We start from the raw sequence: 27234 nt of genomic DNA, 5'->3' as shown, positions 1-27234 counted from the left end.
ATAGTGGGGGCTGGCGCTGTGGCATAGCTGGTAAAGCCGCTGCCTGCAGTGCCGGCATCCCATATGGGTGCCGGCTCGAGTCCTGGCTGCTCCACTTCTGATCCAGCTCTCTGCTGAGGCCTGGGAAAGCAGTAGAAGATGGCCCAAGCTTTGGGCCCCTGCACCCATGTGGGAGACCTGGAAGAAGCTCCTGGCTTCGGATCGGCACAGCTCCAGCCATTGTGGCCAACTGGGGAGTGAGCCGGCAGATGGAAGATCTCTCTCTGCCTCTCCTCTTTCTATGTATCTCTGACTTTCGAATAAATAATAAATAATTCTTTAAAAAAATGTTATTCTGGTGCTTACTCAGCTTTTAAAAAAAGAAAGCATGGTGACAATCGCCATGTGCATCTGTAAGTGACAGGAATATGGTTGGTTTTGTTTTTATTTTTTAGTATTTCCTAAAATGAGCTATAGGCTGGATTTGCCAGATTCTGTTACCACCTCCTGATGCAGAAATTATAAATCACTAAATTTCTATGATTTCAGAGATGAATTTATTACTATAAAATTTTAAGTTAATACGACCCAGGTACTTCTTTCTACTAAATCAAGCTTATTGAATTTTTTCAACACCCTTTTTAAATAAGAAACATTATGTTGGTTATCTTGGGCAGGCAGCTGCTTTTGACGTCTTTCCATTCAACACAGAGACAGAGCAAGACACAGACACGTGTTTGATCCACTCACCACGTCCATACCTGAGTTTGAACTAGTGATGGTCTCTGGGTTCTCATTTCCTGGATCAAACTAAAAACACTGAAGTTATCAGGAATTATCTATCAAACAAAAGGGAAACATATTCACTCTGATGTTTTATTCATAAAGTATTACCACTTTCTTATAATGTTGTACTTCCATGACATCCGTTCTCCTAACATGGGATCTAGCAGAAAAGGAATGCATTTATAAAGCTAGTGATGATTCTCATCACATGCACTATGATTTAGAGCCTTGGGTTTTCCCCAGAAAAGATTGAAGAAACTCTTCAGGATTATTTCCCATGGGGTGATCAAACATCTGAAAGTGAATATACACTGAGGGACAAGGCTCAGTGGAGACCAAGTGTGAGAGTGTCCTGAAATAAAGGGAGTTGGCAGGCAGGTGTAGAGTCCACATTTTAAACTTCCCATTTCTTAGTCGGCACTAAAAAGTGGTTTATAGATTGAAACACAAAATTTTATTGTGAAAAAAATGAGTGCATCTGCTGCAGCAGTTTGGCTAACCTAAGGAAGGGCAGGTGTCATTGTAGGCAGTGGTTCTCAAACCCGGTGCCCATCAGCGCACCTCCAGCCCCCGCCCTCGGAGCTGGGGTTCAGTCCATTACAATAATTCGCTTTCCTAACAAGTTCTCAGGTGATGCTGATGCTACTTGTGTGGAGACTGCACCAACAATTTAGGAACTAATGAATCACCTGGCAGAGTGGGTCTCCGAGTGCATTTTCTAGAAAAGATGAATCATGAAGATAGATGTTTTGAAAAACCGAGCAATTCTGAAGTCTGAAAGCCCAAAGTAAGCAAACAGGAAAGGCGTGTTGAGAGAAACTCACCCCATCTTTTAGCAACATCCACGTATAATCAATGGCACAGATCACACCAGTCCTTCCACAGCCAGCACTGAAACGAAAGAGCACAGTGGCATGTGTACTTGCAGAGAGGGGGCCACGGATGGGAGCTGGAAAATTTCAGCAGCAGATCTGGAGAGGAAGCAGCCTGGTGGCACTGTGTTTCAAGCCCTACCACTTCCCAGAGCAAGTCTGTTCTTGTGACACTGAACCTCAGGACAGGGCCTTGCCAACCTCTTACGGCAGGGGTCGCTAAAGCTGCACTGCCTGCACGTAATTCACCAGAGTTTATTACAGCTGGTTTCTGCTGTTGACATTTCCGTTACAGTTGCAGAGTCCAGACCAGACTCTGATGTTTGGTTTATCCTCGGCAGGAGAGGAACACACAGCATCATACCTGCAGTGAATGCAGATGGGAACACTGTCGCCCTCTTGGTAGCAACGCACGTCCCAGATGAGTTCCAGGATAGGGTCTATAGACGAAGGCACATCATGGTCTGGCCAGTTCTTGTAATGAAACTGGTAGATTGTTCGGGTTTCCTATAATAAATAGCCAGAACAAAAGGAGAGTTCAAGCTTAGGACTCCACCTCATTCTACAAAAGATCAGTCTGGCTTATTAGATTGCATCTGAATCTTTTTTTCCAATTTATTTTGCTTTCTTCTCTATGGATCTCAGATAACCAAATGCTTTTTGACAACAATTAAAAGCAATTTGGGGCCAGCATCATGGTTGTAGTGGTTAAAGTCATTGCCTGCTAAGGCCAGCATCCAGTATATGAACTGGGTTGAGTCCTGGCTGCTCCACTTCCCATCCAGCTTCCTGCTAATGCACCTGGGAAAACCACAGAAAATGGCCCAAGTGCTTGGGCCTCTGCCACCCACGTGGGAGACCCAGAAGAAGCTCCTGGATTTGGTCTGTCCCAGCCATGACTGTTGCAACCATCTGGGGAATGAACCAATGGCTGGAAGGTCTTTTTCTCTCTCTCTGTCTCTCTTCCACTCTCTCTGCAACTCTCTTTTTCAAATAAATTAAATAAATTTTTTGATTAAAGGCAATTTAAGGTCACTCACTATTGGCTTGTCCCCATCTGTCCCACTCACAAGAGGAAGTTAGCTATGAACACAGCCCAAATGAAGTCTCCCCAGATGGGGTGCCTCAAATGAATCACAGGCACGCTGCTATATTAAATCCCTGCCTTGGGAGAGGATGGGGAGGGGGGGCTCAGGGCAGTCTGAGCTCACAGATTGATTCCCAGTCCCTACTCACTGCCCAACCTCTGTTCACCCTACAGATATTATTTTAAATGTGTGTCATGGTGTGGAATAGATTTGGGAGCACAGATCACACCAAAGGTCTCTTCAGAATACGAAGAGTGACTCAGGACATCCAAGGCCCCAGCACTGTCCAGAGCCCTACGTCTCGCCTGAGTCACACACACGGATCTACCTGCCTGCTCTCCGAAGGCTTTTGAGTTCATCTCTCCCATTCTATACTTACCCCGTTGAACTTGGCTTTCAGAGTCCTGATTATATAATGAGATTTCCTTCTTTCAGCTTCCTAAGCAGAAGAAGATTACAATATCAGTCAAGCTCTCTGTCCAGGAGCTCCCGGAGCCTTGGCTGGGCCACGGTGTGCCGATGGTACTTACACAGGACACCGAGAAGGGGCCGACCAGCAGCTGCGTCTCGCCTGGCTCAGCCCAGTAGCGCTCGCACTTTCTCTGTTGCACAAAGCAGAACGCAGTTACGGCCCTGTTTCCCTCCATACACTGCAGTCTCTTTTCAGAAATAAATCCCACTTGCTTCCTCACAAGCAGATTCAGGTCCTTCACCTCAGCTCAGGGTTTTGTAATCCCATGGGCTTCCACCCCAGCACCACGGCCTGGGAGCTCCAAGCACGGGAAAGCAAAAGTAACGGATATAGAAATTACAGACTTCCTACAAGTCTAAAAACGTGGAATTCGAGATCTTTGGCTTACTTTCAATATTTCAGCAGGACTAATGGAAATCAAATGTCTACTAAAACAGTGGCCCGAGTTAAGTGAAATACCAAGTTTCCTTGATTTGTTGATTTAAATTGTCAACTCAGAATAGCAACAAGCAAGTCAGAACAGTGATGTCCAGTAAAAATACAATGTGAGCCACACACGCAATTTTAAATTTTCCAAGCCACATTCAAAAATGAAAACAGTGAAATTAACTTTAATAGAATATCTTAGCTTAATATACAGATCTTAAAAAATTTCAACGTGTAATTGACATCAACCACATATTACATATTTTACCATTTTTAAAATTAAATCTCTAAAACCTAGTGCTTTATGTTTACAGCTCATCTCAGAATGCTAAAATTTTCATTGGAAATACTTTCATTTCCATTTAGATTTCATAAAATTCATAGCTCAAATATTTCACATAGTGGCTGGCATTGTGGGGTGCTGGGTTAAGCCACTGCCTGCAATGCAGGCATCCCGTATCAGAGCTCCAGTTTGAGTCCTGGCTGCTCTGCTTCCAATCCAGCTTCCAGCTAATGTGCCTGGGAAGGCAGTGGAATGTGGTTCAAGGACTCAGGCTTCTGCCACCCTTTGGAGATTCGATTGGAATTCTACTCTTGCCTTTAGCCTGCACACCAGCCCCAGCTTTGTGGCCATTTGGAGAGTGAACCAGCTGATGGAAGATCTTTCTCTCTTCCGTTTCCCATTTCTCTCTCTCTCTCTCTTTCTTGGTAACTCTGCTTTTCAAATAAACAAATCTTAAAGAGAAAAGTTTCACATACTCCAGTTGTTTCAAACATACTTAAAGTTTTCCAATAACTGAATTGATGATCAACTTTTAAATCAGTTGAGATTATAGTAAAGTAACTGAGTTCCTTGGTCACTCTGTCAGTCTCTTCAGTACTTAAGAGCTAAAGGCAGCTAGTGGATGGCATGCTGGCCAGCTCAGGATCTGAAGCTCTCACAGAAAGTTAAAAGATATCTGATCAATAGAAATGGGAAAGTGAATGGTCATTTTTTAAAAGCAGGACACACTGAGAAAATAGATAATAAGAATTCTTCGTCATGTGGAATTCCCTAACTGAAAGCTAGGAGATGGCCATTTTTACCCAACCTCACTGAAGGAGAGAATTCCTGCTGCTGGTTGCCCTGTCTCTTTCTTCTCCCCTTCACCTGTAGATCAGCGGGTACTAGAAAGCAACTCACCTTTCCCATCTCAAACTCCATACACGCCATGACAATAATCTGGGGGATGAAACAGACAGAAACGTCAACACCTATCAGGTCAGAAGAGCAGCTAGGAAATAGGTTCCGGGGTCAGAAAGGGTTAATCATCCTTCTTCTATTTGGATTTGCTTTTCAACCAAAAAAGAAATCCTGATAAGTGGTAGAGCGTTGCTCTTACTCTTCTTCTTTCTGAACTCACTTCCCCTTTCTCTATTCAAATCAGTACATTCTTGTCACCCAATGAGGCAGGCAACGTGTGAACTTTCATTTCCTTGAACAATAATGACATTGTAATTTTGACTAAAAGATGCCTGAAACCTGTAGCTCCAGTAGTCGATTGTAAAAAAATAAAATAAAAAAAAAATAAAAGCACCGGTTTTAATAGACAGGAAACCCCCATCACACCTGCTGACAGCTTCCCTCCTTGAGAACTCGAAAACAAAGTAGTAAGCGCCACTCTGCACTCACCAGCACGCTGTGTTCCCAAACCATCCTCCAGAAGTCCAGCAGGGTTGTAGGCAAGGGACCCTGGGTGGCAATGTAAGCCTTGGGTCCATAAACCCCCTACACAGGAAGGGAAATCACAGGAGATGCAATAAACCATAGCCTTCCCACAGGTCTTCTCCCAGTCACCTTTCCAAGCACCTACAGAGATACGGAAGGCTTTCTGTTTCCCTCCAGTGTACCTTAATGAAGCTGGCATTGATGTAGCTGGAATCCTCATCAGAGGTTATCAGGGATAGCTCGACTAGGCTATGATCATCTATAACACAAAAGAAACACGCGGTGTGATTTAGAGGGCTTGGTCAGGGCCCAACGGTGTGAACAGTGGGTGCCTCTGTTTGAAGACTGAGTGAGTGAGTGAGTGAGTGGATGGATGGATGGGTGAATACTCCTGCAGTCATAAGTAGCGCAAACGAATTTGCTCATGCTTAATCTTGCAGACCAGAGAATCAGTCTGTTCCGAGACTGGGAACAGCGAATGATAGGCAGAGAGAGCTAGGAATGATTGAATTTGGGAAAGGGGACAAGTTTATTAGGAGAAATGGAACTTACAGGGCAAAATATCCTTATATCTGTTTTTCTTGAGATTCGCGGGCCTCTCAGCCACAGTTGTGGGGAAGGTTTTGTCTGTCTTATGCTTGGTGGATTGCCTTTTCAGCTTCTGTAATAAAATTTCAAGAATAATCACTTTTAGAAAAAGGAGGTAAGAAGCTCTCCCTCAAGGGCTCTCCTGCTTCACGGCCGAACACTGCATGTCAATCCTGGGAGCCTTCGCGGGGGCTGCCGCTGTTCGGGGCGAAGCCCTAGAGCACATGGACGTTTGGAGAAGTGAAAAGATTCCACTGCCGCTGAGCCGCGGACAGCTGAAACTCAGAGGTGAAACAGACATATTTTAAAGACCAGAAGTCTTCTGTGAGCAAGCTATATACTCCACCCAATGGAAAAATATTAAAAGTTTGGTTCACTTCCTTTACAGCTGCTACTTAGTTCAATGGTCAGCGGTGAGTTATTCGGTTCCATTAAGTTTTTTGTTTGCTTTTGTTTTTTACTTTAGATGACTGTTTGCACCCCGACTCCCCAAGCAGATATGAGCGTAAGCTGAATAAAATCTTTCTATATCTAAAAAAGAAAAAAAAAGAAAGAAAAAGAAAAAAAAAACAAAAAAGAAGAAAAAAAGAAAAAATGAAAAGAAAAAAACAAAAAAGATAAAAAAACTAAAAACAACAACAACAACAAAACTTTCTGTATCTAGTAAATTTTCAAAGATTTCAGTTCCAAAGGGAGTCATTTTTTAAATGTAACCCAAACTTTAAGCCTGCTCCTAAATCTTTAAACAACATCGCACTCTGTTGCTTGGCAAGATTCCTCAAGATAGTGAAGCAACACTTTACACATATCCTCATTTTCCAGTACTATACTGTAGACCAAAACTTGGGGTCAGGGCAACTGATAGTTCCTCCTAGGCTTATTGTTAGCAATCCATCCTATCTCGGATTTTTTTTTTTTTTTTTTAAATCTCTCTTTCATTCAAAGACACTGCATCTACCAGATCTGACTTTGGTGAAGATTTACTCAATTTGCAAAAGATGAAAGGGAGGGACATCTGTGATAATCAGTAGAAACACTTGTTGACTTAAACTAAAGAAAATAACTCCCCTTATTTTCCCATGACTTTACAGTGAATTGGCCACATAATTAGCATTAATTACCTCCTGTGGCTAGATTTCTCGGCATCAACCACTCTTCATTCTCTTTGACTTCCTTCTTCTTGACATTTTTTTTCATTGTAGAATTATGTATCCAGCCAAACTAACTGTCGAAAGATTTCCTTCTCTTTCTTTCTTTCTCTCTCTCTCTCTTTCTCTCTTTCTCTCTTTCTTTCTTTCTCTCTTTCTTTCTTTCTTTCTTTCTTTCTTTCTTTTCCTTCCTTCCTTCCTTCCTTCCTTCCTTCCTTCCTTCCTTCTTTCTTTCTTTCTTTCTTTCTTTCTTTCTTTCTTTCTTTCTTTCTTTCTTTCTTTCTTTCTTTCTTTCTTTTCCTTCCTTCCTTCCTTCCTTCTTTCCTTCCTTCCTTCTTTCTTTCTCTCTCTCTCTTTTTTTCTCTCTCTCTCTCTCTCTTTCTTTCTCTCTATTTATTTATTTATTTGAAAGTCAGAAATACAGAGAGAGAGAGAGAGAGAGGTCTTCCATCCAATGGTTCACTCCCCAACTGGCCACAATGGCCAGAGCTGTGCTGATCCGAAGCCAGGAGCCAGGAGCTTCCTCCGGGTCTCGAGCGCAGGTGCAGGGGCCCAAGGACTCGGGCCATCTTCTATTGCTCTCCCAGGCCACAGCAGAGAGCTGATTGGAAGAGGAGCTGCCAGGACTAGAACTGGCACCCATATGGGATGCTGGTGCTTCAGGCCAGGGCGTTAACCCGCTGTGCCACAACGCTGGCCCCGAAAGATTTCTTTATTTATTTGAAAGTCAGTGTGACAGAGAAAGAAGGAGAGACAGAGGGAGAATCTCCCACGCACCGGTCCAGGAGCCACAAACTCCACTAGGTCTCCCCCATGGGTGGTAGGGGCCCAAGGACTTGGACTGGCAGCTGCTGCCTCTCAGATGCATGAGCAGGAAGCTGGATCAGAAGTGGAGCAGCTGGGTCTCGAACTGATGTTTGCATCACAAGTGGAGGTGTAACCAGCTGTGTCAGTCTGTAACTTCCACCCTGACATTTCCTCTTTGCCTGGCCCTTATCAGCCTAGCCACTTTGGTTCTCCTCTGACTTCTCCTTCTCACTTCCCACGCTTTCTTTATTTTATTTATTTATTTATTTATTTATTTATTTAATTTGACAGAGCTAGATAGATAGATAGAGAGAGAGAGACAGACAGACAGAGAGAAAGGTCTTCCTTCCGTTGGTTCACCCCCCTCACTTCCTATGCTTTCTTACTGACACTCTACCCTTTTCTGTCTTCTAATTGAGAGTACCCAAAGTTCCAAAGTTAAAGTCCCAGCTCTCTGCTCTTCTCTCACTATATATAAATTGCTCAGAGTTATCGTATCTCTTTTTGAAGACATACCAAGTACTTGTTGACTTATTTAACTAATTCAAAAATTCGATTTCCAGTCCCTATTGGAGACATTTCCAATTACTACTCAGCTCCAGCCCTGAATTCCTAACGCGGTCCTCGAAATTTCCACTGGAGTTTCCTAGAGCATCAGACTCGCTGCGTTTGAAACTATGCTCACTGCAGATACCTGAGTTCAGTTTCTTTCCCTTAAATCACGAACTGCTACGTGACTTCTTGAGTCATCATCACACGTTTCTCTCTCCATTCAGATCCACTGGGCATAATTACACGAGTATTTACTAAAACACTGATCTCCTCATCTTTCCCATACTCCAAACAACTTCAGTGAATCACTTTTGCTGCTGGAAAAAAAAAAATCCAAACTCTGCCGCCAGGTGTGTCAGTCTCTCCTTAGTTGGACCCCAGGCTAACTTTCCCATATTACTATTCGCCGATTATGGGACAGCTGAAGATAAAGAAATCTATCCGTAGCCGTTCACTTAAGGAGACTTAAGTGCTTGAAAAAAATGGGTGGGGAAGGAGAAAGATCCAATGATAATAACTTGGTGATTGAATCTTCAAGGAGAGGAAAAACATTGGGATCATAATATTTTTCTTGATGGCTTCTTGGCCTTTCGGCCAAGATCAAGTGTAGCATAACATGTTTGTTCGCTGAGAGTCATAACAGGAAGAATTGCCAAATATGTGGAATTTAATTAAACTGATACCTCCTAAATAATAAATGGGACATTACTTTACTATAGTAACTCCGGGTTTAGGAGTGTAAGCTTTTTACAATTAAGAATGCCAATGGAACTGACAGCCAATGCTTGCTTATTTGTTGGACCACGAGTACCAGCCTGTATTGTTCCAGTAACCCTTCTTTCTGTTTCTAGAATTTTATGAGACACAGGTGACCTCTTGTAAAGCAGGAATGTGAGAGATTAAGTAAATTCTTCAATCCTAGTCTCTTTCCATAGTTTGAATTCTTGCGATTTTCAGGACTGGATTTGGGGGAGGAGATGCTGAGCATACAGCATACAGCATCACACTGAGATGGCTTCAAGAGGACTCGCTGGACATGGTGCAGGCATGTGACAGCTGTGGAGTACTTCTGGGGAAGCGACACCAGGTTTTCGGCTCTCTCTGCTCTCAGGCACCTGCAGAATCATCACTCTCAAGTTGTCATTGATCCCAGGGATGCTGACAACATCTCAAGCCCCAGAACAGTTCCTTCTAGAAATCTCCAGAACCAAACCCAGTGTATACACCTTGTTATGCTGTTTTTATTTATTTCTTTTGCTTTGATGTTTTTCAGCGAGAATGCTATAGGCAAAGTCCTTTTTGTGAGGTATATTTCAATTAATTTAAAATGTCATAGACAAAGGTTATGTGGTGTTCCGAACTCACACTTGTTTGGCTGCCATCACTGCCACCCTCTGCAATGGGTAGAATGGATTCTTTCCCCAACTCCCTTCCTCTTCCTGGCATCATCTGGCTGGATGATGAAGGAAGACACTTTAAGCAAAATATTATACAGGAAATCTCACCGGAAATGTTAACCTGGAAAAGTGTGGAAGATTTTTCCCCGAAGATATCTTACTTTAAAGGCAGACCATGGTGCCGGCACTGTGGCGAAGCGGGTAAAGCCACCACCTGCAGTGCTGGCATCCCATATGGGCGCTGGTTCGAGTCCTGGCCGCTCCACTTCCAATCTGGCTCTCTGCTGTGGCCTGGGAAAGCAATAGAAGATGGCCCAAGTCTTTGGGCCCCTGTACCCATGCAGGAGACCCGGAAGAAGCTCCTGGCTCCTGGCTTTGGATCAGCACAGCTCTGGCCATTGTGGCCAATTGGGGAGTGAACCAGTGGATGGAAGACCTCTCTCTCTGCCTCTCCTTCTTTCTCTGTGTAACTCTGACTTTCAAATAAATAAATTAATCTTTCAAAAAAAAAAAAAAAAGGCAGACCACTGTGAGGGTCGCCTTCTTAATTCACCCCTCTCCTTGCCAGACCTCTGGTCCCTCACACACACACACACCCTAGCAGTGCACAAAACAGAGCAGAATTAAAGACCAAAGAGTGGGGGGGGGGGGGCCGCACTGGAAGAGGGGGAATCTGTGAGTGGGAAGCAAGAGAACAAAGGAGAAAGAAAGCTGGACCGACCCTGGGGTGGACTGAGGTGTGGGAAGAAAAGAGGTCAAAGGGTAAAAATACTTCTTGGCCAACCACGGCGGGGATGTGAGGGCCCTGGAAAAGGCGCCATCAAGAGAAATTCGGGCCGGCGCTGTGGCTCACTAGGCTAATCCTCTGCCTGCGGCGCTGGCACACCAGGTTCTAGTCCCAGTCGGGGCGCCGGATTCTCTCCCGGTTGCCCCTCTTCCAGGCCAGCTCTCTGCTGTGGCCCGGGAAGGCAGTGGAGGATGGCCCAAGTCCTTGGGCCCTGCACCCCATGGGAGACCAGGAGAAGTACCTGGCTCCTGCCTTCGGATCAGCGTGGTGCGCCGGCCGTGGCGGCCATTGGAGGGTGAACCAACAGCAAAGGAAGACCTTTCTCTCTGTCTCTCTCTCTCACTGTCCACTCTACCTGTCAAAAACAAACAAACAAACAAAAAAGTCCATGGGAACATGGAAGGAAAGGATAAGTCTGGGGCCAGCACCACCTGCAGCGCCCGCATCCCATATGGGCACTGGTTGAGTCTCAGCTGCTCCACTTCTGATCCAGCTCCCTGCTAATATGCCTGGGAAAGCAGCAGAGGGTGGACCCAGTGCTTGGGCCCCTGCCACCCACGTGGGAGACATGCAGGAAGCTCCTGGCTCCTGGCTTCCGTGTGGCTCAGACTTGGCTGTTGCTGCCATTTGGGGAATGAACCAGTGGATGAAAGACCTCTCTCTGTCTCTCTCTCTCTCTTTTTCCCCCTTCTCTCTCTAACTCTGCCTTTCAAGTAAAGAAACACTTTTTTTTTTTTTTTTTTCAGAAAAAAAGTGAAAGTAGGGACTGAAATCTGGGAGGGGAAGTACAAGGAGTGGGAGGCGTAGAGCACCTGCCTGGAAGTGACTGTGGTTTCATGATTCTCACCAGGCACCAGCATCCAGGCCAGCCATTGGCCATCGTGGATATTTGAGACTGGAACCAGTGGATGGAAGACCTCTCTCTCTCTCTCTCTCTCTCTCTCTTTGTAACTCTTTCAAATAAATAAATCAACCTTTAAAAAAAAAAAAAACAAAGATAAGTTTATGCTGGCACAAAAAATTTTAAATCCAGACATATCTTTTTTCCTAATATGTGTTTCCACAAATTTTTTTTTTTTTTTTTTTTTTGACAGGCAGAGTGGACAGTGAGAGAGAGAGACAGAGAGAAAGGTCTTCCTTTGCCATTGGTTCACCCTCCAATGGCCGCCGCGGTAGGCGCGCTGCGGCCAGCGCACCGCGCTGATCCGATGGCAGGAGCCAGGAGCCAGGTGCTTTTCCTGGTCTCCCATGGGGTGCAGGGCCCAAGCACCTGGGCCATCCTCCACTGCACTCCCTGGCCACAGCAGAGGGCTGGCCTGGAAGAGGGGCAACCGGGACAGAATCCGGCGCCCCGACCGGGACTAGAACCCGGTGTGCCGGCGCCGCTAGGCGGAGGATTAGCCTAGTGAGCCGCGGCGCCGGCCTGTTTCCACAAATTTTTTAAGAGCCCTCATACATTTTTTTTCTTAATGGGGAAAAGCAAGACTTGGCAAGTTTTTTAAATGTATATATTTTGTATGTTTTATTTAAAGATGTATTTGTTTATTTGAAAAGCAGAGCTAGAGAGAGGCAGAGGCAGAGGCAAAGACAGTGGATCTTCCATCCACTGGTTCACTCCCAAAATGGCTGCAACAGCTGGAGCTGGGCCGATCCCAAGCCAGGAGCCAGGAGCTTCTTCTGGGTCTCCCGTGAGGGTTCAGGGACCCAAGCACCTGGGCCATCTTTTACTGCTTTCCAAGGCCATAGCAGAGAGTTGAATCAGAAGTGGAGCAGGGGCCGGCGTTGTGGCACAGTGGGTTAATGCCCTGGTCTGAGGTGCTAGCATTCCATATGGGTGCCAGTTCAAGTCCCGGCTGCTCCTCTTCTGATCCAGCTCTCTGCTGTATCCTGGGAAAGGCACTGCCTTTCAAATAAATAAAATAAATCTTAAAAAAATAAAAAAGAAAGAAAAGAAGTGGAGCAGCCGGGACTTGAACCAGTACCCATATGAGATGCTGGCACTGCAGGTGGCAGCTAAATCAGCTACGCAACAGTGCCGGCCACATAAATTCTTTTAACTAGCAAATGAGTTAAGGCCATTGTGCAAAGAGAACAGAAAAGGAAAAGAAAGTGCTAAACCACAATATCTTTGCGAGGAAGGACTATGTTACTTTACAGAAGACATAATACGAATTTGCATTTTCGAGAGAGAAAAAGAAAACTTGGTCCTTCCATGGTGGATGGGAAAAAGAAATCAAAGTTGGGCTGTTGGAGTAGGCACTTAGCCTAAGGGTTGACATTTGCATCCCATATCGGAGGACCTGGGTTCGATTCCTGGCTCTGCTCCTGACTTCAGCTTCCTGCTAATGCAGACCCTGGGCTCCCAGTTCTGCCCCAGGTCAAGCCCTGGCCATTGCAGGCCTTTAGAGAGTGAACCAACACATCGGAACCCTCTCTCTCTTTCAAATTTATTTATTTGTTGTGTTTATTTGAGTGGCATATATATATATATATATATATAGAGAGAGAGAGAGAGAGATTGAGAATGTGATGTGGCATATTTATTCTGGCAGTGACAGCAAACAAAAAATGCACCTTAAAGTGCACACAAGATGCCTTTTGATGATTCACACCAAGGCACCACCATCTAGGCCAGCCATTGGCCTTTGGGTCATGGAATCAGTCCTCCAGCCTCAGGAACATCAAACCCTGGGAAAATATCTTAAGAGCTTAGGTAGGGGCCGGCGCCGCAGCTCACTAGGCTAATCCTCCGCCTTGTGGCGCCAGCATACCAGGTTCTAGTCCCAGTCAGGGTGCCGGATTCTGTCCCGGTTGCCCCTCTTCCAGGCCAGCTCTCTGCTGTGGCCCGGGGAGTGCAGTGGAGGATGGCCCAAGTACTTGGGCCCTGCACCCCATGGGAGACCAGGAGAAGCACCTGGCTCCTGCATTCAGATCAGCGCGGTGCGCCAGCCCCGGCGGCCATTGGAGGGTGAACCAACGGCAAAGGAAGACCTTTCTCTCTGTCTCTCTCTCTCACTGTCCACTCTGCCTGTCAAAAAAAAAAAAAAAAAAAAAAAAAGAGCTTAGGTAGGCTATGGACGTGACGAGGTAGAAAGCCCTCACATGGCTGTGTCCACCTTGCCCCAGCACACCATTTGGCCCTGTCTACCACCCCTCTGTTCCCCCAAATCTAGCCCTCTGGTGTCTCAGCTGAACCGTTAGGTGGGGCTGAGGGAGGGCAAGACTCTTTTCCATTGGAGGACATGAGTCAGTGAACAGTGAGATTCCACTTAATCATCTTCCTAAAACAAGGGCCTTAACATCAGGAGCTAGAAAAGCAAGGAAGTGATTAATCTAGAAGTCAGCATGGTGAATATCCCTGGGGAAGAACAGGACAGGGTGGAGCAGGAGTGGGGGATGGGGAAGGGATTTACCCTGGATTTCTGGGATCTGACAGTGTTCTTCTATGTAATTTTTATTTATTTCTTTATTTGAGAGGTAGAGTTACAAGCAGTGAGAGGGAGAGACAGAGAGAAAGGTCTTCCAACTACTGGTTCACTCCCCAAATGGCTGCAATGGCCAGAGCTGAGTCAATCCAAAGCCAGGAGCAAGGAGCTTCTTTAGCTTCCTCCCACATGGATGCAGGGGTCCAAGGACTTGGACCATCTTCTACTGCTATCCCAGGCCACAGCAGAGAGCTGGATTGGAAGAGGAGCAACCAGGACTTGAACTGCCACCCATATGGGATACTGGTGCTGCAGAAAGAGAATTAACCTAATGTGCTACAGCACCGGCCCCTGCAACTTTTTTTTTTTTTTTTTTTTTTTGCCTCAAAGCAAACTTACTGTTTAATTTTTTTTCCACAAACTTTTGCAGGCCCTTGACCTGAGTGCCAGCTGTGCTGATGGCTGTTTTGCAATTATACTCACATGATTTATGTGCTTTTCTAAAAGTGTGTTAGATCTCACAACTTTAAGTGGCTTAAAAAAAAAAAAAAAAAAAAAAAAAAAAAAACCACAAACAATAAAGAGTTTTTTAAGGGACCGGCACTGTGGCATAGCAGATAAAGCTGCTGCCTGCAGTGCTGGCATCCCAGTTCTGATCCAGCTCTCTGCTGTGGCCTGGGAAAGCAGTAGAAGATGGCCCACGTCCTTGGGCCCCTGCACACGCGTGGGAGACCCGGAAGAAGCTCCTGGCTCCTTGCTTCCTGTAGGCACAGCTCAGGCCGTTGCAGCCAATGGGAAGTGAACCAGTGGATGGAAGACCTCTCTCTGTCTCTGCCTCTCCTTTCTCTGTGTAACTCTGACTTTAAAGTAAATACATAAATTTTGAGAGAGAGAGAGAGAGTGAGAGAAAGAGAAAGAGAAAGATTTTTAAGTAGGGGAAAGAAGGACCAGACTTGTATTACTGAAAGATCATTGGGTGTGGAGCAGATAGCAGACCCCAGTGGGGCAAATCTGGAGGCAGGAAAATCTGTTAAGAGTTGGCTGCTAGAATCTGGTGAACGAGTACAATGACCAGAAGTAAGAAAAGGTAAACTGTTAGGGGTGCGATACACTACTACTAATAACACAACCCAAACAAGACAGGGCCCACTGTCTGTTTTTATGCCTTGGATGAATTTAGCCCAGGAATTCCGGTCCAAGGGCAGGCACCTGACATGGGCCAGGCCTGCCTCCTCCTTTCTTCTCTGGCCTCCTCCTTTCTTCTCTGGCAAATCTACCCAGAGGGTCTCGGCCCGCCTGGCCAGCGGCACTGAGAGCACATTTTTCATGAGGCCATGTTATTATCCAAGCTGAGCTGGCAGAGGGGTTTCCTACATGATGATGACACTCATGTATAAGTTCTAGTTGCTTGAGACATCACAGAGTGATTTTACTTCTGCTCCTTAGTCCTAGAATGGCAGCTCCATGAGGGCGAAGGTCTGTTCATCTTATTCTGTATCATCTTATACCGTATCCCCAATGCCTAGAATTGGACTTGGTACATAGTAGGTGCTCCAAAAATACAACTGAGCGATAAGCACATTTAACTGTTGCCATTACTGTTACTATTGATATTGATATTTAATCACCTGCAAGGATAGCTAAGACACATAGTATTCTCTTCATCCTGGAAGCCAGAAACCAGAAACTTCTAGGGAGATTAGAGAACATGCCAAATAGGGAATAATCTGTTTGGTGACAGAATTACGATTTAATTCCAGGTTTTACATTTCACTTCTCCTGAGTCTTCCACTTCTTCATAGCTGAAGAGTTCAGGTTTACATTTCTTATGCCTCTAAAACACCAGACGGAAGTATTCCAAAATACATGGGATATCAGGCACCCTGTGTTGCCTGACGTGCCAGAGTATGGGGTGAATGGGGCCTACCCGGCTGCCACTCAAAGTCTCCTGACCCGAAGCCATCTGTCTTCTCTCCATGTCCTCTGCTGTCTTATCCTCTCCACCCTGCCGGTTCCACCTCTCCAACCAGAAAAAGTTAGGGAAAGCCTGTTGCAAAACCACGTGCTCTGATATTACTATTATTATTATTATTATTATTTAGTAGGGAAAAGAAAAAAGGCAACGTGACAGTGGGTAGTTTCGATGCTCTTCAAAACCCTGTGTCATCCAAACAGAATCCCCTGGGGAGACTCAAAAAACGTGTTGTTCCTTGAAGTTCATCTCAGTCTGTCTCCTCTGAGTCTTAATTAGAATCAGCAAGTTGAAGCATACAGCACAAGGCAGGTCCTGGGGAATTCACAGAGTGCTGTAACAAGAGCATTTATACATCTACAGTTTTATATGTCTTCTGTAGGATTCTTGGTCAAACCGAACAGCTAACCAGAAAATATCAAAGCCAGTAGTTTTGAGAAAATCCCTAACACACACACACACACACACACACACACACACCACTCAGGAAAGTCAACCTTCTATTCTAAGTTTCCTTCGTCCCCTTTAGACCTGACCCTCTGTCCCATGCAGGCTGGTCTAGTGGAGTTGGAGAGACCTACTCCAGCAAAGAGTGTGTGCCGAGCCCCGAGAGCCGCACACACGGCACTCACCAGAAACTCATCGGCCAATTCCTCTTTGTGGATTTTCTTGCTTTGGGCCTCGTGCAGGAACTTCTGCAGAGCTTCTCTCTGGTCCATGCTGCAGAGCGAGAGAAACCGTCTCCGAGGGGCCTGGGGGAGGGCATGTCAGATGTGTGTCATGGCCGAGACCCCCTTCCCGGCACGCCGCCGCTGCTGCCGCCGAGCCGAGCGTGCTGCAGGCTGTGGTTTTACTGACTGCATCGCAAGCTCTGGAGGAAATTAGTACGCAACCGGCCTCTGTGGTCACAGAACCACGCCGACTTCGCACTCCCGGGGGCCCTAGCGCCTTCCTTCTCCACAAACGAACCCCGGGTGCCGTTCAAGTTTTTCACAAAACAGAAGCTGAGCGGAACGTCAAATGGGGGCTCTCATGAGGCCTCGGCGCCATCATCCTGGATGAAGCAACATTCACCCCTGGGCTTGCTTCCCGAAGGCAGAATGGCGGCTCTCATCCAGGAGGGCTGCCTCTCCCGGCTCTCCAGGGCTCGGTGACACCTTGCTTCCTCATGGCCGCGAAAAAACTCCAAGTTCGCTTGGGCGGGGAAGAGGAGACAGGCGCTGGGTGGAGTGGGGACTGCACCCCCAGGGTCTCTCATCACCGTGAGCAGTGGCCACGTGTTCATTAGAGAAGACGTTTCTATCCAGAACCTTTTCATCTGCCCTATGGAACTCAGATTCTCTTTTTGGATGAACCAAAGGCAGCTGGCAAACTGTAAAGGAAAAAAAGAGAGGACAGTCAGCCACAGCCACCTCCTGACAACAGTGTAGCCTTTAGGGCAGAAAACCTGAAGACACTTGCACTTTGCAGCCACTGTCTTGGAAAAGCTACAGTGGGCATGCGGTGTTTCGGCCGACAAGCAGGCTGCTGTGGAAAAGGCCTATGTAGTTCTGTCTGCGCGAGCTCCCTCATCAATGCAGACAACCCCACTCGTGTCCAGGTCAGGGTGAGAACACCCAAACCCAGGGCCGGCGCTGTGGCGTAGCAGGTAAAGCTGCCACCTGCAGTGTTGGCATCCCATATGGGCGCCGGTTTGTGACCTGGCTGCTGCACTTCTGATCCAGCTCTCTGCTATGGCCTGGGAAAGCAGCAGAAAATGGCCCACATCCTTGGGCCCCTGCACCCACGTGGGAGACCCGGAAGAAGCTCCTGGCTCCTGGCTTCAGATTGGTGCAGCTCCAGCCATTGTGGCCATCTGGGGAGTGAACCAGCAGATGGAAGACTTCTCTCTCTGTCTCTCTCTCTCTCTCTCTCTCTCTCTGCCTCTCCCTATCTCTCTGTGTAACTGTGACTTTCAGGTAAAATAAGTAAATCTTTAAAACAAACAAACAAACATGCAAAACTGGAATATCATGTTTGCCCGAGGGCAGAAGTTCAAGAAGTATAAATTTTTTAAAAAAGATTTATTTACTTGTTTATTTGAGAAGCAGAGTTAGAGAGAGGGAGAGACACAGAGAGAGGTCTTCCATCTGCTGGTTCACTCCCCCAATGGCTGCTACAGCTGCAGCTGGCGGATCTGAAGCCAGCAGCCAGGAGCTTCTTCCAGGTCTCCCACGTGGGTGCAGGAGCCCAAGCATTTGGGCCATCCTCCACTGCTCTCCCAGGCCATAGCAGAGAGCCGGATGGCAAGTGGAGCAGCTGGGACTCAAAGTGGCACCCATATGGGATGCTGGCACTGCAGGCAGAGGCTTAACTTACTAAGCCATAGCACCAGCCCCAAGACATAAGATGTTAATGGCGCCGGCGCTATGGCGTAGCTAGTGGAGCTGCCGCCTGCGATGCCGGCATCCCATATGGGCGCCAGTTCAAGTCTCAGCTGCTCTACTTCTGATCCAGCTCTCAGCTATGGCCTGGGAAAGCAGTGGAAGATGGCCCAAGTCTTTGGGCCCCTGCACTCGTGTGGTCGATCTAGATGGAGCTCCCAGCTCCTGGCTTTGGATTGGCATAGTTCCAAACATTGCAGCCAACTAGGGAGTGAACCAGCAGATGAAGGACCTCTCTCTCTCTCCCTCTCTCTCTTTCTCTCTTTCTGTCTCTCCTCTTTCTGTGTAACTATGACTTTCAAATAAATAAATAAATCTTAAAAAAAGATGTTAATAAAATGAATCTGAAATAATATTGAAGAAAAGAGGGAAATGTATTGTATCTAAAATATCAGCAGTCTTTTCTGCTTTGCAACATTATCCAACTCCTTTCAGGAAATCCTGTGTCTGAAGGCTATTCCAAGCCCTAAGGGGCCTGCATCCTTTTCATTGAGCTCCACAACAAGAAGAGAAGGTCAGTGAGGTATTCGGACTATAGGCAATTTGGAGTCAATATTCCAAGAAAGTAATTTCAATTCCAGCCTATGCAAATTAAAATAAACCATAATTCTTCAGCAACGTTTTTGGAGGGAACAGGACAATATTTCTCAAATTATCACCATGTAGCTTTAGAGAATTTCTTGCTGCTTTAAATGATTAAATGTTTCATTTGATTATTCTAAAACACATGAAATATAGGAAAATTTTATTTTTAAAAAAATTTATTTTTTGAAAGTCAGAGTTACACAGAGAGAGAGAAATCTTCCATCCACTGGTTCACTCCCAGATGGCCACAAACACTTGGGCTATCTTCCACTGCTTTTTCTGGCCACCAGCAGGGAGCTGGATCAGAAGTGGAATAGCTGGGACACAAACCAGCACCCATATGGGATGCTGATGTTGCAGACAGCAGCCTCACCCACTATGCATCCCCCCTAAAATATAAAATTTCAAGTTCAAACAAACTGAAACCATGTAAACTTATGTACACAGTTAGATAAAGACCAAATGATGCAAAAAAAAGAACTGATTGTGTGAGTGTGATGGTATTAAGGATGCCTCTAAAAATTACTATTATTACTCTTTAAAAAAAAACACAAAAATTAATGAGTGTTCAACAAATGTACTGAGCACCTACTAAATGCTAAGCACTATATTAGGGGCTGGGTATAAAATAGAGAGCAAGCCAGAACAGGTGAGAAACATCCTTAACCAGTTAATAAAACATCTCAGAACTAAAGCTACAGACTTGATCATGGATCGAAAGAAAAACATTCCCAACTAATTCGCTTATTTGCAAAGTTGGAAAGCACACTGCTAAAAGGAAAATGATTTTCTATGTTTGGGAAAACAAGGGATAAAGTCATCTCATTATTCCTTTACAATGGTCTTACTTTCATAGAAAACAGAGCTTTACTAATTATTAATCTGTTGTGCCAAAAAATGCCTAAGAAAAGAAAATATAAATCTATCTCCCATATTTCGAACAATCTCTCACTAGCTTTCTTGTCTTTTCTTAGGGAGGGAGGAAGTGGAGAGAAACACAGGAAAGAAACACTTGCTTCGAGTTCAAAAAAATGCCACCTGGTTAGATGCCTCTGCCCCCACTGTTCTTTAACTCAGAAGCTGTGAGGAGAGGCTGAGCAGAGCTGCAGGCTTGGTAAATAGCAAGTGACAGTTCATAGGAGTGTCTTCTACTGTAAAACCCAAAGGTCTGGAAATGGCATAAAAAAATCAAACCTCAAAAACCCAGTTAGCTACTAGGCCATTTCCTGAGGAGACCACTCAAGCAAGCAAACAACAAACTAAAGGCCAAAAAAAAAAAAAAAAAAAAAAAAAAAAAAAAAAAAACAACAAAAACACACAAACACACACACCTTCCAGTTTTGTTTTTAACAACGCTAAGCTACGACTTCACTTTTCACACTTCCTTCAAGGAGCATCATGGTGTTTGATGAAGACTGTGTTGACTCACTTGTATCTCGTGGGAAGATCAACAGCAGGGGAGGGGAAACAGCATGCCGCAAAGGTTGGAAAATACCTAAAAGAATTGAAGAATTTACAGTGAAACATTTAAACCAGTGTCGCATAAACCCTGCATGAACACAACAATTCCAGTCATCGAAAGACTCATAAATGCTTGGCCAAAACCACCCAGTGTCAGCTCTAACAATAAAATTGTGGATGTGCAGGGGTGCCGGGGGCACATCTCACTGCTGCCCCCTGTGGTCAGAGGGGGAAGGACAACAGAGAGGAGTGCCAGTCACACTCACCTACTCCAACAAGAGTATCGGTTTATGGGGCAACATCAGTGTCGTGGAGTGTTAAGAGTTAGATGAGAAAATCTCTTAAGGAGAATTTCAGATTATTATGACAAGATAAACTAGTCAATAGGAAAAACACTCAGGTTTCTCAGTCTTCTTCCATTCTGGTACCTTCTGGAAAGCTCCACTTCAAAGAACCAGAATAGTCTGAGAATCTATGGCAGCAAATTCGGGTTCCTCACCACGTCGTCAAGCCCTGCACCATCAGCCATCCCCACCCAAACTACTCAGCCACATCACCCGCAGACCTGGTTCCTTCCACCACCACTTCTGCTCCTTCTCACCTTTATGCCTAATTTTCTCCAAGGCAGAAATAAAGCAAGCTATAAAGCCATAAAGCCCAGTTACTCCTTTTCTTCAAGAATCTTGTCTCAACTTCATCTCATCATTACTTTCTCATAGCTTAGATCTCTTCATATAAATCTTTGTATTCAGCTATGGAAGTTTTCTTAATTTTTTACCTGTTCCTTGCCTTTAAAGAAAAAAAAAGATTTACTTTTATTTGAAAAGCAGAGTAACAGAGAGAGGGAGAGAGAGACAGAGAGATCTTCCATCTCTTTGTACCCATGTGAGAGACCCGGAAGAAGCTCTCTCTCTCTCCCTCTCTCTCTTTCTCCCTCTCTCTTCCCTCTGTAACTGTACCTTTCAAATAAATAAATAAATCTTTATATATTATATATAATTTTCAAAGTTTTATTTATTTGAAAGATAGAGTTACAGAGAGAGGTAGAGACAGAGAGAGAGTTCCGTCATTGGTTCACCCCCCATCTGGCTGGAATGGCTGGAGCTGAGCCAACTGGAAGCCGGGAGCCAAGAGCTTCTTCTGTGTCTTCCACATGGATATAGGGGCCCAAGGACTTGGGCCATCCTCCAGTGCTTTCGCAGACACATTAGCAGGTAGTTGGATCAAAAGTGGAGCAGCCAGAACTCTAACCGGTGCCCATATGGAATGCCTGCACTGCAGGTCAGGGCTTTAACCCACTGCACCACAGTGCCAGCCACAATAAAACAATCTTAAAAAAAAAAAAAAAAAAAAGGAGTTGATTTAAGGAACTGATGCTGCAGTGCAGTGGATGAAGCTGCGCAGATTCACTCCCCAGTTGGCCGCAATGGCCAGAGCTGCGCCCATCTGAAGCCAGGAGCCAGGAGCTTCTTCTGGGTCTTCCACATGGATGGGCCATCTTCTACTGCATTCCCAGGCCACAACAGAGCACTGGATTGGAAGTGGAGCAGTCGAACTAGAACTGGCGCCCATATGGGATACTGGTACTGCAGGCGGCGGCTTTACCAGCTACACCACAGCGCTGGACCCAATACATCTCTCTTCTAATGTACCTGGGAAGGCAGTGGATGATGGCCCAAGTAGTTGCCCCCACCACCCACACAGGAGACCTAGTTCCTGACTTTGGCCTGGCCATTGCAGTCATTTGGTGAGTGAATCAGTGGATGGAAGATCTCTCTTTCTCTCTCTCTTTCTCTGCCACTCTTCCTTTCAAATAAACCAATCTTTTCAAATAGCTCATTCAAAAGAGGACAAATGAAATTTCCCCTGTAGTTTCAGATGTATCAAAGGCAGTGACAGTGTCTTCTATGCATTTGTACAACCATAGTGCGTAACGTGAGTTCATGCATCCCTACACAAGTCTGTGGTGGTAAGGTGTGCTATGTCATGGTCATGGGGCGAGGTTTCGCTGCGAGATCCACTCTCACTCTCTGACTTGCTGCTCATTATGCCACTACTCCAGCCTCTTGCCTGACACCGCCTGTGCTTCATGTCTCTGGCTAGGCACTTCTGCCATGCCAGGCACAGATGGGCCTTCCCCAGGAACCTGGCAAGAGTGCTTCCCAGAGGGCTGCTGCCCAAGCAGCAGGGCTCTTGCTATGAAAGCAGCAGTGTCCACGCTGCGGTCCAGAGGCCAGCTCAAAAAGCACTGCAATGGCCAGAAAGAATTGACTCCCCGTATCTCCACGCTAGACTTGGTTCTCCTTTTATAAGTGGACACTGAAGAGGCTTACTATAAGGCATCTATCTTAGGAGGCTGGTTTGATTTGCTTGTTTTTACATCATCCGCAGCGGGAGAGTCCCCTACCCTCTTCCAATCTGCTGCTTGTCACCACAGCACTCTGGGAGTGCATCAGGCTCTGCAGGCCACCTGCTGCAGACGTCGCAGTCAGCTTCCCACACGCCGCACATGGCATCGTAGCTCTGCTTTTGGTTTCAGAATCCTCAAGAGGCAAAGATCAACTGATAACTTGCAATTGACCTTTTTTCCCCTAGTAAACTGAGAGACAGGACTGTTGCTGAGGCTTGGCATCCTGTTTAAAGTAGAGTCAAACTTGAAATCTTTCCTGAGTCAATCATTTATTCACTCATTTAATGAATAGTTATAATATCTACGCACATGCAAGAGAAATGGGATATATGGGTACTGTACAAGTGTAGAACCAATTCTATCATTCAAAGATTCTCTCTTCTAGTAGGAAAGCTAAGAAAACAAGTAACTAGTTTAAGGCCACTTGTGGCAAGAACCACAAAAACAGTTCAAGCAAAAGTTTAAGGAGGTGAAGATATTTTTCATGGAGGAAGTGATGATCTCCTATAGGAAGAGCCCAAGAAAAGGCAATGTGACACACACGCGGGACTTCAAAAGTTCATAGAAAAGTGGAATTAAAAGATAAGTTTACTTTGATGTTAAGGAATTTTTGAAACCCAGGCACAATATTTTCATAATATGTACTTCCAATGAATTTTTTGAAGATCCTTTGTACATAACAATTTCCAAATTTTTGCAGCCAAATACATTTATCCTTTAATTCCATTTGCCATGATGTTTTTGAAGTACTCTCATAGAGAACAGTGGGAGGAATTTTTTAGTGAGTGCTTCAATTTTATTAGAACAGTGGGTTTGTAGAGGAGAAAGGAAAGTTTGGGCCAGACCTTGGGGAAGTTTGGACACCAGGCTGAAGAGTAGGATTTATTTCATGGACAGTGGGCAGCCATTAATGGTTTTTAAAAATCAATTTTATTTTTATTTATTTTAAAAAACAATTTTACTGGCATAGTATTGACATCTAATAAACTATACATTTCGAAGTGCATAGTTTGTTTTGGTATGTATATAACACATCTATGACCATCAAGGTTATAAACATAACCAATCACCTTCAAATGTTCCCCTGAAGGATTTTAAGACAATGGAAATCAAAGCAAATCCCCAAACCCAATGGGGATTGTTTCTTGATTATTTAAATTAACAAACACCCCCTTCTGATAAACTTTTTAAATGTCTCATCATCTCCCTACATAGCATATTAAATTTTAAAATGAATTACTCCATCTCTAAAAAGGAATCAAAACAATGGACAAAGAAGCCACAGCTTTGGCTAGTTTGGCGGCAGGCTGCAGGACAGACAGGAATAGGGCAGGGATGGGACTGAGACAGGACAATGAATCCAAAGTCCAGGCAGGAAGCTGGTTCAGACAAGTGGTAAGAAAACCTGGGAGGAAGAGGCAGGGCAAACAGGAAGGCAGGGGACTGACTGGGTGAGTTGGACTGGAGAGAGGAAGACAAAAATGACTGAGGTTTTGAGACAGCTGCATGGCGGTTTGGGAGAGCGTGGGAGACAAGAGGGTCCTACAGAACCAGGGAACTGGAGTTTGTAGATATGGATTTGGGAAGAAGGGAAAGAAGCCATACTTAGAAACCACCCACATCAAGGCAGGAGGAAAAGTCCCAAGAGCAGCAGGCATTGGGAAGACAAGAGTTCATGGGGAGGGAAACAGTCCAGCCAGAGCCTCGTGCACTGCAATTCATGGGATTCCAAACTGCTGATGGCACAGAGCTTAAATTATGCCAGGCATTGGGCTAAGTCCCTTCCCGCGTGTATTGTTTCATTTATCCCTCACAACAATCCCATGAAATACCTACTAAATCATCTCTACTTTACAGATGTGGAAACTGAGGTACACAGGAATTAGGTTACTGGCCAAGGTCACATAATTAGCCTGTGATGAAACTAAACTGTTGGAATCAGGCAATCTGAACGCATTCTTAATCGCTGGGCTACGATGTCTTCTTCTCGTAGCCCAGTTGCTTTAGCTCTCCTAAAAGGGTGGCCTCGCTGCAAATACAACACTCAGGTCACAGCTGCTGCCTTGCCCATTTGCCTGCTGTCACCCAAGGGGCACCCTATCTTCAAATCTCAAGATACCGCAGAGTGGCTGCAACTAAACTCACAGTCTAACATTTTATGGGCAGCATGGAGTAAAACAGAGAGCTGCAATAAGGGGAAAGAAAACGAAAGGAGGAGGCTGCTGCTGGTCTTTGACCTTTAATAGTTGATTGAGATTGCACTTGCTGAAACTTACTTCAAATGCTAGACAGAAATATTTTCTTTCATAAACAGAACAGCATTAGTCAAAGTGAAAGTAATGATTTTTGCCTAAGAGGTCAAATACCACAAAACTCACCATCCTGAGTTATAGTAGCATATGGGACAAAAGGAGTATGTCAAGTGTCTTAGTTGGCAGCAAAAAAAAAAAAAAAAAGCTAATTTCTACTAAAGGGAAGCAAGAAACCTCATTTCTGGATTACTGAGCAGTTGTGATTTATTGAGGAAGAGGGGAGATAAACATAAGTTGAAAAAATAAAAGTATTAATAGCATCACATATTTAGTTCTTTGCCAGATGGTCGGCTGTGGGAAGGGAAGTGATTAACCTCGATAAACTTTGCCCACTCATGAATGCCTCTTTTTTTTTTTTTAAGATTTTATTTATTTATTTGACAGGCAGAGTTACAGACAGTGAGAGGAAGAGATAGAGAGAAGGGTCTTCCTTCCGCTGGTTCACTCCCCAAATGGCTGCAACGGCCGGAGCTGCGCCAATCCGAAGCCAGGAGCCAGATGCCTCCTCCGGGTTTTCCCATGTGGGTGCAGGGGCCCAAGCACCTGGGCCATCCTCCACTGCCCTCCCAGGCCACAGCAGAGAGCTGGACTGGAAGAGGAGCAGCCAGGACTAGAACCGGCATCCATGGTGCTGGCGCCGCAGGCGGAGGATTAACCTAGCGCACCACAGCGCAGGCCCCAGTCATAAATGCCTCTTTTCATAAATGGATGTAGCAGCACACTTCTTCTGGAGATTCATGTAAGCAGTCTGGTTTCTGGAATCTGTACCTGATGATTACCTGCTGATCTATTACATTGTGAGAGATATTCTGAGATACACAGATCATAGAAGGCATCAGATTTACTTCCAACCACTCTCACTTGTGGGGCCAAGGAAATGTACACCCTCCCTCAACGTCTCAGGAGCCACCCGGCTCTTTGGCTAATATTCTCAGGCAAAGTCCTAAAGCGAGAGCTAAATATCTTTGAGTTTAAACTCTATCTATAACTATATTGACAGGAATTGTTGGGGCCACCACAGAGTTTCAATTATTCAAGGAGACATGTTCATTTAACTCCAGAGGAGGGGTTCAGAAAGTTTGTTCCATAAGAGGCCAGCTGGTCAACACCTCAGACTTGATGGACCCTGTGGTATCTGCCATAACTATTCAACTTTGCCACCGTAGTGCAAAAGCAACCACAGACAATACGTAAACAAGCAAGTGTAGCCACGTTCTAATAAATACTTACATTCCAAAAAAGACAGCAGGTCAGATTTGGCCTATGGGCTGTTGTTTTGTCAACTCCTGTAAAGATTGGTTAGCAAACCCTATGTGCATCAGAATCACCCACGGAGCTGGTTAAAAAAAGTGGGCCCCTAGATCCACGCCCAGCATCAGAATCTCTAGGGGTGGGGCCTGGGACTCTGTAATTTAATGAGATCCACTGGTGATATGTGAACCACACTTTCAAAACTCCTGTGGTAGGCAGCCTTCACCTAAGCTGGGTGGCACTGTGGGCCAGCACTTCCAGTACCCTGTGCAATAAAAATGCAGTACCTATTGCATCCCTCCTTGACTTTTCTAGGTGAAAGATCTATGAACAAACTGTCACTTTTGGCTTCCTACATCTAAAATGCATAAAATAATTCTGCTCCGATGAAATTAACATACAATTTGGTAAGAATCTGAAAACAAAAAAATCCTTGATTTTCAACCAAAAAACTTCAGTGAAATCTTTTAGATTGCAAAATTTATCGATAAGATTCTCACCCATGGACGGGGCTAAATCTAAAGAAATCTTTTCCAGTGTTCTCCCTTTCCTCCAAAATGGCTCCAGCAAAAGCCTGCCCTCCTACCTGAAGTTCCACTACTAAAAGTCATTACTTTGTGTCTGGAAGTCTTGGCTTCAGTAGGATCCCGTTACAGCTCAGGGGAAAACAGAAAATGCCAAATCTCTATAGGTTTCTAGGAGTTGCTTCTGACTTTAACAACCAATAGAAAATAAACTTATTTAGCTAGGTTCTGTTCTGACCAGAAAAAGAAAGTGGTATTTGA

The 27234-nt window shown here is 45.2% G+C and overlaps 1 protein-coding gene across 2 annotated transcripts in view; it reads right to left on the bottom strand.

Annotated features, from left to right (window-relative positions):
* PTPN22 (protein tyrosine phosphatase non-receptor type 22) overlaps nucleotides 1-16897 on the bottom strand; it is a 57241-nt gene extending 40344 nt beyond the window's left edge. The window contains exons 1-10 of one of the 2 annotated variants that reach the window (XM_002715418.6): nucleotides 16640-16897; nucleotides 5884-5992; nucleotides 5514-5590; nucleotides 5296-5391; nucleotides 4807-4845; nucleotides 3256-3327; nucleotides 3105-3164; nucleotides 2002-2144; nucleotides 1590-1656; nucleotides 741-818 (exon numbers count right to left, since the gene is read on the bottom strand). In XM_002715418.6, coding sequence (XP_002715464.2) covers nucleotides 741-818; nucleotides 1590-1656; nucleotides 2002-2144; nucleotides 3105-3164; nucleotides 3256-3327; nucleotides 4807-4845; nucleotides 5296-5391; nucleotides 5514-5590; nucleotides 5884-5992; nucleotides 16640-16726 — 828 coding nt within the window. In that variant the 5' untranslated portion in view covers nucleotides 16727-16897. The remainder of the gene's footprint in view (nucleotides 1-740; nucleotides 819-1589; nucleotides 1657-2001; nucleotides 2145-3104; nucleotides 3165-3255; nucleotides 3328-4806; nucleotides 4846-5295; nucleotides 5392-5513; nucleotides 5591-5883; nucleotides 5993-16639) is intronic. The other variant, XM_008264644.5, reaches the window with a different exon arrangement.
* Between the last annotated feature and the right edge of the window lie 10337 nt (nucleotides 16898-27234).

Source organism: Oryctolagus cuniculus, chromosome 7 (assembly GCF_051225735.1).
Source record: "Oryctolagus cuniculus isolate XC-2025 breed Fujian yellow rabbit chromosome 7, ASM5122573v1, whole genome shotgun sequence".
In the NCBI taxonomy this organism is placed as follows: Eukaryota; Metazoa; Chordata; class Mammalia; order Lagomorpha; family Leporidae; genus Oryctolagus; species Oryctolagus cuniculus.
Note: the sequence above shows the minus strand (reverse complement) of the source record. Positions and strands in the feature narration are given on the sequence as shown.